Genomic DNA, 12504 nt, shown 5'->3' with positions numbered 1-12504 from the left:
CAGCATCTTAACTGTCTCAACAGCGATCCAGACTTCCCACATTCCTTCCTCTGTGGCTGCTTACAATGTCTCCCTTTTCCTCTTGTTAAGGTTCTTTTTCTTCTGTTTATCCTTTTTTTTTCTCAAAGCTCAACAGAAACCATTACTGATCTGAACTAACACAGTGTTTAGCTTTGGTAATCCGTAGCTTATCTATTTTGCTGGTATACGGAGAACCTATGCAGCTCATTATTTATAAGTAACCCTACCCTTTTAGTCTGTTAGCACCAGCTTTACTGATTCCAAATGTCTGCAAATCTGTGTTAGGCATAAAAGACAAAAATACCAACAAAACATTATCTTAAAAAAAATAAGAAGCTAAATAAATAAATGAAGGTGATGTAATGTACTATGGGCATGCTGCACTTCAGGATGGGCTTGGATGACTTCTAGTGAATGAGATTTGTTTTAACATATCTATGAATCTCTGCCATTATGAAGTATAACCGCTTGTGTCCAAACCACAGTGGTAACGGACCAATCAGCATCCTATGATGGACTACTGACCTACAGCATGAGCTACAGGCATGGTTTAATGCTAGGTGTGTGTAACAGCGTGTGTGACTGTTTGCTTGAAAAACGGCGGCTGCTACATAGGTTAACGTAGATGCTGCTAGCTTCAGTTATATCAGAACTGGAGAGTATAACTTCATTTAAAGAAGTGCAAAGAACATCACTGAAGGGTTTTCTTGATAAAATGTTTTTGCTCTTCGCGAGTTTGACTACGCTATATGGTTAGTTGATCTGAATGATTGAGGTTCCCCTGTGACAGACATAGATAGATAGATAGTTTATGCAATGACCTGCCAGGTATTTTTTTAAAGCGCCTGCCCTTTTTCAAGCAGATGGATGGATCTTATTTATTCCTGTGATATGTTTGGTATTTGAATCATGGGAATGACCAGTGGAGAAAAGTTTTGACTGTATCATAAGAGTGTGTCTCTGTTTGTGTGTGTGTGCGTGTCAGGCCCCATTGGCCATATGGGATGGTCGAGTCCCTTCTATCAAATCCAGTGTGTCAGCAAGCAAATTGGAAATGCCAATTTCACTTTACACTGCTCCGTGTCTTATCTCTCCCTTGCCCTCATCCCACCACTTAGCTCATGCCTAAATGAATAAGGTCCTCTCACATGTCCACTAGTGTCCGATTTCAGTCTGCTTTCACCTCTCTGACCCCTTCTCCTCCTTTTCCTGCTTCGTCGTCTTCTCTTCATCCTTTCCCCCATTTTCCTCTCAACACCCATCTCATCCTTTCTCCCTTCCTCCATCCCACCTCATCTCCTCTCCTCACTTCCCATTCCTGTCTCCATTCTTCCATGCCCATTCAACTGTAACCCATCTGTTATTTCTCTATGTGTATTTATGAAATATGTCTGTTTTGGTAAATATGGATTTATGCATGTGTGCACGCTCGGGCTGTATCGCTGTCTGCAATGAACAAGCCAGGGCGAATCACTATGCAAATTAAACAATATCTCCTACAATTCCCAATTTGCATTGAATCTATTATAAATCAACAGTTTCTCACACACTCTGTTTCTCTCTTTCTCAGTATGACTACGAGGGCAGTGACATCAGTGACCTACCAGTGGACCTCTCCGTCGTGTGGAATGGAATCTTTGTCATTGACAACCCATTCAACATCCAAGGTACAACGTTTTCTCCTCTCCGTCTAACCTTCCCAATTCTCGAGTCTCATTTTGGTGGAGCATGGCGGGGCATTGTTGCTTGGCAAAAAATTTGAATCAGTCCTGGTTGTTTATCTGTCTGTAATGATTGCCTGTGAAGCAGCAACGCCGTGTGCAGTTTTTCCCCTTCATAAGAAATCTGTAATTTTGTTTCTGACAGCCATCGGGGAGGAAAGGTGAAAGTGTACCATCCGTTTGGAAAAACACTATTCTTGTCTCAGGGATAAAAGAGGGGCAGAGGGAGTGATTGATGGATGACGATGATAACAAACAAACATCCAACACAGAAATTAATAGGGATGGATGTTAGAGAGGAAGATAAACAAATGGCAAAACCAATAGGCAGAAGAAAGGATGAAGGGGAAGAACGATGGGCGGATGACAGGTTGATAAATGCACCGTGTAATGGCGGGGGGTATATGAGAGCAAAGGGATTGATAAAGAAAAACAGAAAGCGACATGGAGGGATGTCATTTATTATTTTTAATCGCTATTTGTGCATGAAGTGGAAAACAATTACCAATTCTAAATTCTTTATCAAGTGTAATATATTGGGTGGTGGAGGCTAATGATTTTAGACGTCCCATTACACAAGATAATATAAGTCTTGCTCTCAAGTGTGTCTTACAGTCTTATGCACCAAATTTGCATGTCTAGAGTTAGATTAACTAACCCTTCCTACTCCACTCTCTTCTATTTTTTTCAATTCTACTCACTATTCACTACAATCTTTAGATGACACACGTGCACGTTTTAATCTCATTCTTTGTGTTCCATCTGACCTCATTTTGATAAATGTCAGACATGCAGTTCATTTTGCAGATTGCTTGGAAATTAGTTGCTTATCGGTCGTGACCTAATTCTTCTGCCTGTGTTATTTTGTTTTAAAATATGCTTCTTTAGGGTTTCAGTCTGTGTGTGCTAAAGGTTCTTCCTGGGGATTAAACATGTGGTTGAGCATGTGCTGAGAAGAATTGTAGTTGCCACAACAAAAGAAATGATCACATTTCTGTGCAATCAAGTGGATGCTGTAATTTTGAACTATAGATTTGATGACTTTTGCTAATCAGATAAATACTTGACTGAAGCAATGCAGGCCTGTATTTGGTGAATAAAGGACCCAGTGCTAGTATCAGCATTTATTTAGTGAGTCAAATCTGCACATTGCAGTTTGACATTTATGTGTTAGATTGATAATTGTTTCCAGAAACATTCATGAACTACAGTAGTAGTAAATATTTACAGTACTAGTGTTAATACTGCTATTATTGGTGAAATGAAAACATTTAGTGGCTTGTTGAGGAACATGGGTTTGGGGTTTTACTTTAGTTTAAATTAGTTTAATCAAATTCTGTAACTCTGTTGCACTTGGTCTTTTAAAATACCGTGGTAATAAATTGTAAGGACTATGCGAGGTTAAATTAATAAGGGTGCTTTCATACTTCATTGGTTTGGTTCATTTACGCTGCTGTGAAAATTGTTATTCTAACTCAAACTTCAAACAACCCAACAGAGATAGCTTGAGGTCACAGTCTGCTCCCAAGTAAAGTCTGTAGTGGTGTGGCTGTACGGATGGAAATGTCGTCTGGTCAGTCGGTCTCCAAAACTATTGGATGGATTGTCATAGAAATTTGTACAGACCCCTATTCTCCTGAATCTCTTACTCTGCTACTCTTGAATCCTATTGACTTTGTTAATAAATATTTTAGTTGACTAAATGCCTGCAATGCCAGCATCCATCAGCATTATAAGTGCAACATATGAGCATTTTAGAGTTGTCATTGTGGGCCTTCAAAACGTCCTTACTGCACGCCCAGTCAAAATGAAGCAATGACAAACCTCAGAGAAGATATAAAATTTGGGTAAACATCAATTAAATGATAAATTATTGATCAGCTTAGAGAAAATATGATCTGCCAATATGATATTTAAGGGGCCGTTCAGATGTTGTGCCTGTTGGTACTAAGCAACCAAAACCTGTGGGCTGCACAACGATGATAATGTTCTGGTAATTTATTACTAATTAGAATTCACAACAAATATACACAGATTTCCAGCACCCTAAATCCCTCACAAAATGAGCTAAGGTTAGCTAGCACAACTAGTTAGTGACGTAAAAACAGCGTATCATCATGCTCAACAGTAAAAACAGAAATCTGGCAGGCCATACAGCTCCAGGTATCCCTGCATGAGTATAATCAGTTGCTCCATCTTCTGTTTGGCTGACCTTTTAACCTGATGATGTGGCGTCCTTGTATGGAAAAGGCGAAGCAAGGCCTGTGGAGCTGACTGGTTAATTCTTGTCACATGACCTGTGGACTCCAGCTCCTCAGACAGTAGCTCAAAGTACATATTTGTGCTGGAGTTGCTGGAATTTGGAGTCACTTAACATAAAGGTGAATCAAGTAGTCTATAACTTATATGTACTTCACTATCCAATATTTCACAACATGTAATTACAAAGTAAGTATTAAGACTAGAGTTGTGACTGAAAGACAGCAAGTTCATACTATCTAAAGATACAATCCCTGCTTCTGTTGTATAGCATCTCTAAATCCCACATTTCCTCACAGCGCACTGTTGATATCTTGAAAATAAACAGATCATTGTCAAGTTCAGAACAGTGAGCTGTGAGGAGTTTGGGGGATTCTGGGGCACTCTTGCAAACTATGAAGAGTCTGCTGTGTACTTTTTTTTTGTACTTATCCAAGATAAGTAGCGTCTTTGAATAAAAGTCAACAGGGCTTTTGACATCAGTCCACCCTCCAGATACGAGGTTTTATACCGCAGTTATCCAGCTAACTCTTGAAACAGGCCCTAGGGATGTTTGCCACAGTGCGGGCTTTGCATGTGACAGCAGTGGTGTTGAGCTCTGAGAGTTTGGGAGTGTGAAATCCAATGATCTTAGCAACTGTGTGTGTGTGTGTGTGCGAACTTGAGTGTGTTCCTGTTGTTATGACTATGAGTAAGCCGTTCCTGCTACTTGACTTGCTCAGTTGCAGAGAATTTATGCAGGCAGCATCCAAGGCCAGTGGTGTGTTCATCACAAAGACCTTCTGAAACCTGTGGCTAGGTTATAGATGAGTAATTAGTATGAATCAACAACCCTATCAACCCCCCTTTGATATATTATGATTATTGTGCTAAAGGCTCACAGAAATTAGAATTATGAGTTCAATGCAACGCTCTGTGTTAAAGGTCTGAAACTCCTTAAAACCATGCATTATAAAACCGTCCTCACTCATACAAATCTCATAAAGACCTTCTCCTCCTTTTCTCCTCCTTTTTCTCTCCATCCTCATTAATCCCTCCCTGCTCCATCCCTGTCTCTTTCTTTCTGAATTGGGGCTGTATTATCCGTCTGTGGCAGAGCCGCTCGGCCCTGGCCCGGCTTCGCCCCGGTGTAAAGTGGAGATGTTAATGTTAATTAAATCATTCATTTGGTTCAGATTAATTAGCGTCGCGCTACTTTTAAGCTGAGCCATGGCTAATCAGATTAGGCTGAGCGGAGGGCCGAGGCGGGCAGATGGATACGAAAGAGGCTCGCTTTGAAGTCCGGCCGCCGTCTGTCTGCCGAGGAGGAGGAGGAGGAGGAGGAGGAGGGAGGAGATTCCTCCATGCTCTGTTGCTTTTTTTTTCCTCACTGTTGTTCCACTTCAGTTCATTTAAAATCTGTTTAACTGGTGTGACAGCAAACATAGCTGCCTGCAGGTTTTGGCATTGTAGTATCAATGATAGATAATTATGTTAAAGATTAACAGATGACAAATGGTAACAACAAAAAATGTCTTCCTCGTTTGTGACTTTCTCTCCTCTGTTTGGCTTTCCCTGTTTCTCACACAGATTCTCTTCTGTTTAGGGTCTGTTTTTTTGTCTCTCTCTCCTAATTTCTCTCACTCTCTCTGGCTCTCGTGGGGCCTCAACATCTTTAAATTCATAACAATTCTTGTTGCTGTTTTGTTAACAAGCGCAGTTCAAATTTATCCTCCCCCCTCCTCCCCGCTTCCTTTCATCTCCCTCTCTTCTCTTCTCAGGTGTTTGAGGTTTTAATTATTTATTTATCTATTTATTTATTAATTTTTTACTTTTAATGACTTTCTCCACTCTGCAGAGTTGAGGGAATGGGTTTTTTACACTACAAATTATCAATTCCCTATTGGCGTTAGAAGACATTACCTGTCGAATTAATTTCTGTAATATCCCTGTAGGTCGCTTGTTCATTAATATATTTTTTCTCTCTATTTATCTGCGGAAACAGTTATTTTCTCATTGTCGCACCCTCTGAGTGGTAATAATCACCTACTAAAGGTTTTAGGTGTAACACGGGTGATTAACATTCATTTATGCCGTTCCCGCTCTCTCTTTCAGGCTAACAGATACATACACTTCTGATTACTTTTTTGACTTTACTGTTGCCACTGTTCTAAATTAACAAACTTACAGAACTTTCTGTTCATCAAAAATATTTGTCAGGCAGTATACGAAAAGGCCAAGTTTCCAAAATAAAGCAGCTGTACTTCAATCCATGTCCGCAGCCTAGAAAGGGGAAGAAAAAACTGTTGGAACGTGACAGATTTGTGAATAATGTAGGACTACAGCTGTTTGCTTCAATTGTTCAATATTTTGGTACCTATGCTTCTTCCTGGGACGTAAATGAGGAGATGATGTGTGTATGCTAAATAGGAAGTTACAGCCACTTAGCTTAGCATAAAGACTGGGAACGGGGAGCAACAGCTAGCCTGGCTTTTGTACATAAGAAATAGATAAATACAAATATAATCCGCCTACCAGCACCTCTAGAGCTCACTAGCTCAATAGCTCCTATCATTTAACAAGGTAGAATGAATATTAAGTTATTTTTTGGGTGCTAACAAATTAAGCTCACTATATATAAGACGAGAAGGCTAGTATTAGGGTTGAGTGAGTATTAAAAGCGTGTCAATGTCATCAGAGTAAAATATGTGAATATCCGTACTCGTAAATTCTAATCATGCTAATCTTCTAACATCATAAATACAATGGGCATACATACATGAATGTCGCTGCCATTTGTGTTCATTCATGTAATAACCAGAGTCAACATTAACACTGAACATTTAAGTTTAAAAGACAAGCTGCACACAGCCCACAGTGACTTTCTATGACTACAACTCCTCAAATCTGTCTCTCTCTCACTCTCTGTCTCCCCTCCAGCCCACCTGTACAAGTGCAGAGCGTTGCGGGACAGCTGTGGTATGTGCCTGAAGGCCGACCCCAGGTTCGAATGCGGTTGGTGCGTCCAGGACAAGAAGTGCTCCCTCAGGCAGGAGTGTACCGGTGGAGGGAATTCCCACCTCCCGCTGCAGCTGGCCGAAGGCGGAGGAGGGTGGATGCACGCCACCTCTGGGAACAGCCGCTGCACCCACCCCAAGATCACCAAGGTAAATGAGTGTTTCTTGGTATGGCTGCATACATGGAAGGTGACACCACCCACTCCTTACTGAAGAGGCTGCGAGATGTACTTGAGAGTATGCTGATGTACTTTTGGGTGTATGTGTGTTTTTTTCCTTGTGTGGATGAGAGCTGACAAAGTCACTTTGTAGCCATGTGTGAGTACTGCGTCATTTTCTGTGTTTATAGAGTCATATAGAATTTTCTGGTATAGTCTGGTATGGTATATGGTATGTGCATGTGAGAGAGACCGAATGTCATACACTACTCTAATAGTGGTTTCTGAACTATTCTGTACTCTCTATAAGTAGGTTTTCACACATAAGGAATTTGGCTGGCTATTTTGACCTATATACACTTACACTTAAAGGTATTTTAAAGTCTCTCCCACACAAATGCAACAAAATCGACACATGATATAAACACACACTCCCTCATCGCATTTTAGACTGCTTAGTGGGGAACAGTTGCCATACAAAAAAGAGTACTGGCTTCAGAGGACAGACTGTGTTCCAAATCACAGAAAAGTTAGTAGAGGAAACCAGATGACACAGACAGCATTTTTTTTGTAAGCCAGTGCTCCAAACATAGAGTTTGATCCTACATTGGCTACTAAACAACACCATCCAAAAAAAGAAGAAACTTAAACTTTTTAGTGTCCAACTTATGAATCAATTTGGGTGTGTGGCAGCCGGTTCTAGTCCTGTGTTTAGAATTTCTATGTTGGGGGGATTGTTTTTTGTTTAATATTTAAATCACAGATTGTGCGTTTAAAAAGTCCTTCATTTTCTGTCTTATTTTTTAATTTCTATATAACTATTGGTTTTACATCAGCCTTTTATCAAAATATGACATAGTTTACTTAATTAGTATGGTATTGCTGGATGCTCTGGATAGACTTTTACTAATACAAATAGAAATTGCTATAAATAGCCATAAAACATTATAACAGGACCCATAACTCTATATAAGTAATAATAATGCATAAATGGGACATGCTGGGTCACAACTAAGAATTATTTTCTCTATGAACTACTACTACTAATGAAAATAACTGGAAATCTAAACCTTCACTGGGAAAAATATTCAATATCTATAGCCTGCTGAAAACAGCATTTTACGTATTACACATGCAAACCTTGATGCTGCACTCACTTCTTCCAAACCTGGCTACCATGGCAGGCACTTGGCTGTGGATGACACTTGGCATCAACCACAAACTTTTGCCAAATTTGGACTTTTATCATGATGTTGAAAACAGATGATGCCAAATTTTGCAAATATCAATGGCTAGTCCATGTTTTTCCATTGTCCTTTTTTAATGAAAACCTATTTGTGAAAAACTGGATTTTCTCATTGTTCATGTCATGTCCCGGTGATAAACGTTTAGCACTCTGCTTTGCTATTTGAGTTCTTTGCAATGGCTCGGTATTTGTTTAGAATTTTAATGACTTCTGCAAGAAATGTATGTAACCATTGAAAATGACCAACGCACACAATAAAGTTTGTACTGCGACCATGCAAATATAATTTTGAGGCGGCAAAGTGAAGCCAACTTAATTCTAGATAGTTTTACTCAACAGAGGCATTACCATTGGTGGGAAAGAAAAACAAATCAACATCCACAGTCGGCAACAACAAAAAGAAACTCAAAATCATCAAAACTCCCTCCCATGTTACAGTTCTAAAATCACCTGAAAAGCAGCGCGGCTTCTTTGAGCGCCGCATCATAATCTCTTCAACTCGTGAAGAGTGTAAAGTCACCTGCAGAGATCCAAGGCTGGTAAACCTTGATAGGCCATTGCGTCAGCTCTCTTTCTTGAAGCCCCTGTGGTCACGAAAGCCCTACGTGTCCTAAACCGAGAATGAAAGCTGCTCTATTTTAATGTGCTCCCATGTTGGGACCTTGTGCCTGCCCTTGGCACAGAAATGGTATTATTACTCACTGTTACATCAAACTGGTACTCCAGAGACAGAGGCATGTAGAGGTTTGTTTGGTTTTGATTCTTTTTTAAAACTGTCTTTTAGGTATGTTCAGTTTTGTCTTTCACTGTCTGTCTGTGTATTGATGTGTTTGGATGGCAGGAGAAAGGGTCCAAACCCAGCATTGCTCAGACAGCTGTTTAGAGTCATTCTTTTCCTATACCTGCCTTTCTTTCTATCTTTGCTTTCAGTTGGTATTATTGGAAGAAGTCTTTCTCAGTCCTCAGCCATTGTAAAATCTTAATCAGAAAGACTTTATTGTCCAACAAAAAGGAAACTTCTTCCACAGCAGATACAAAATCTGTGAATAGGCTGAGATATTTGTGCTTGATTTCACCTCAAATGAACATTTAATGAATGAGATGATTATCTTGATATTAATGGAGTAATCGGTGTCACTTCAGGATATTCCCACTTGGTCTTATCTGCTCTCATTTGTTTTAAAAGCAGTAAATCTCATTAAAGCCACAGTTCTTGATTAAATTACTCAAGACATACAATTTTCTCTTGTTCAATTGTCTGTGTTACATTTATTAGCCAAATATCATGAGAAAGACACTTTATATAAATCTTTTGACCATATCTCAGTATGTTGGATTTTTTTTTGTCTCTCTTGATACAAATCATCATCATGCAATTGGTTTAGACAATACTTTTGGACCATGGTAATGTGTTTCTGACTTTCTTTACGTGTCCTAACTACGACTCTTGACCTCACAGAACTGGAAACACCACTGATGTAATGTCATGTTAAAGCCTTTACTACTATAAGATGGTCTAGATAAAAGAGTTTGCTAATGTCAAATAAGTAAGAGGATGAGAAAATGATGTAAATGTGATGATAGAGAAGGCAGACAGAAAAGGCACAGGGAGGAGGTATCTGTCTGGCTTGTTTCCTCCGCAACTGGTCCTGTCCTTGTTAGTGAGAGTCTCCAATATTTTACACTAAAACCTGCTGAAATATACATCTGTTGTGTCGCTCTGCTGCTGCTACCTACTGTAATGCTGTGTGTGTGTATCTGGGAGAGTGGTTGAGTACGTTCACAAATTGACCATCCATGTGGATATGTGCTTGTAAATGAATGCATTAAACACGCATCCGCAAATTGAAAAAAAAAGTACCTACACTTATGAACAAAGGTAGTTACCTGTTAGTGGATGCGTCTGGGTGTGGGAACACAAGGGCATGAGAAGGAGAGGGAAGAGTAAGAGGGATGGGTTTTCATATTATTATAATAGTACGAGTAGAGTGAGACTGGGAGTAATAAATGTCAAGAGTTATGAAAGCAAAAAGTAAAAGACATGCTGATATCAGGGAGATGTCTTTATTCTCTTAATAAACACACATACACGGGGAAAGTTTTGCATTCAAAATCTTACTTCAGAAACACTACGTAGTGCAGTGAAATGGTCCCTATCAGTGTATGATGTTTATGGATTTATATTACTGCTGCATTAATGTGTATGTTGCATGTTACTTCTGTAGAGGTTTAAGGTTAAGTTAATTTTAATTCCTTTATATACTGTTGGGTTATTTAATCTACAGCAATGCATCATGTTCTATCATCATATGCACGCTGTCCTGTGAGTACCATATATCTCTAAAAGTCAACTTTTCATGAGCTAAGAAAAACAGCCTAATCTTCAGTTTAGTGACAATGCATTTTCCAGTTAATCCAAAGTTTTTTTGAATAGTTTATTTAGCTTAAGAAGTAGGAGCATTTTCTCAATGCATAAAGGAACACTTAATCCCTCAGTTTAAAAGAAACATTCAAATTCAAAATCACCAAATTTGGAGATAAGTATATTTGCAGCTGAAATGAAGTTGCATAAAAAGGGAAATGCTTGGGGTGCCCGTCTCATGTGGTAGAGCTGGTGCTCCATATAGTCTTTGCAGCAGCAGCAATGGGTTCGACTGTGGCCCTCGACCTGTGGCCCTTTGCTGCATGTCATCCCCTCTCTCCCCCCTTTCCTATCACTTGTCAGCTGTCATTATCTATTTAAATGTAATAATCCCCCCGCAAAAAAAACACAGTACTTGAGTAAATGTGCTTAGTTACATTCCACTGCTGGCAGTTTGCCCAAACTAAAAGCTAGAGCAGACCAGTAGAAGGGTCTCTGTGCCAGCCATGTTGATCCTATTAAAAACACGAATCCTTAAATAACATCAGTTTCCAAACACCTAAAATCCAGAGAAAACGATATCCCAATTCACTATTCCCGGATTTTTCAAATATTTGAAAATAATAACTAGATCATTTGTTTGAGTATTCCCAAGAAAGAAAAAATGTCCCATTGCAACTTGGATTTCCCGTACTCCCTGTTTGCTTAGAATGCCTTAGCAGAATTCCCAAACTATTTTCTGACCACATAAACAACTTTCCCGGTTTTTTAACAGCTGCTGGCCTTCCATGGCTCATGTGCTATTGGTTACTGCTCAGACCACAGATTACAGTTACAGAACACACACACACATATGCACACACACAATGTGTGTACAGGCTGGATGACAGACTACTAGGAAACCACTGCTATAATATTGATGATTTGATGTGGCTACTATGTGGTTAGGACTGCAGTGTAAAGGCCACACCACCACAGACCGACACCACAGTACTTTACCTCCAGTGGATTCCTGGTCAGCGGTATTCAAAAGAACTAGCAAAACAGGCCCTGTACACAACATTAATATAAAGCCAAACTTCTCTCCAGCTTTGAGGTGTCTTAAAATTGAAAACAATGGACTTGGTGAAGGGAACTCTTTTTTTTAAATTACAGTTCAAAATTGCTTAACCTATGTTAACTGCGCTGACTAATGTGGCCCCAGTGTTGACTGAAAATTACGTCAGAGCAGCCGGGTACGCACAGTAAGTCATTAGTGATTGGTTAAAGCAAAATCAAATCCTTCCCCTCAAGGAATGCAGCATTAGACTGAATTGTGGAGAACTAACAACATTGCTATTCAGTCTGAACTTCAAGCTATTAGTTGATCATCTCCAGGGTTTGGCGATTAGTAGCTGGCAGAGATTGTGTTATACTAGAATGCATCCACTAGAATTTGTGGTCATTTTGTCAGTTGGGTCCTGCTACTCACGAGGAACAATGACATATCTTATCCTTTTGCAGTTGCGTCTGTTAGTTAGTGCTTGAATATGGTCATGTTGTATCAGATCTTCCCAAAACCGCCTGAGGTCCGTTTTCAGCTTCAGGCTGTCTGTACTTTAAATTCCCCAGAGAGTGGTGGTTATGAGCTTGAATGTGGTAGTGTTGTGTCAAATCACTGCAACATGAGTCCAAAGCTGCTTGAGGTCCCATTTCCACGCTGTGGCGTCTGCCTGCATGCCCACAGGCTCAGTGAGCACTG

At 39.8% G+C, this 12504-nt stretch overlaps 1 protein-coding gene across 2 annotated transcripts in view; it reads left to right on the top strand.

The window, feature by feature from the left end:
* Nucleotides 1-12504, top strand: part of LOC118324207 (plexin-A1-like) — a 255757-nt gene that overhangs the window by 178576 nt on the left and 64677 nt on the right. For both annotated transcript variants that reach the window (XM_035656416.1, XM_035656415.1), the window contains exons 11-12: nucleotides 1592-1688; nucleotides 6921-7147. In XM_035656416.1, the coding sequence (XP_035512309.1) occupies nucleotides 1592-1688; nucleotides 6921-7147 (324 nt within the window). The remainder of the gene's footprint in view (nucleotides 1-1591; nucleotides 1689-6920; nucleotides 7148-12504) is intronic.

This window comes from Morone saxatilis, unplaced genomic scaffold (assembly GCF_004916995.1).
Source record: "Morone saxatilis isolate NCDOM2014 unplaced genomic scaffold, NCSU_SB_2.0 Contig15, whole genome shotgun sequence".
In the NCBI taxonomy this organism is placed as follows: Eukaryota; Metazoa; Chordata; class Actinopteri; family Moronidae; genus Morone; species Morone saxatilis.
This window is presented reverse-complemented; position numbering and strand designations above follow the sequence as displayed.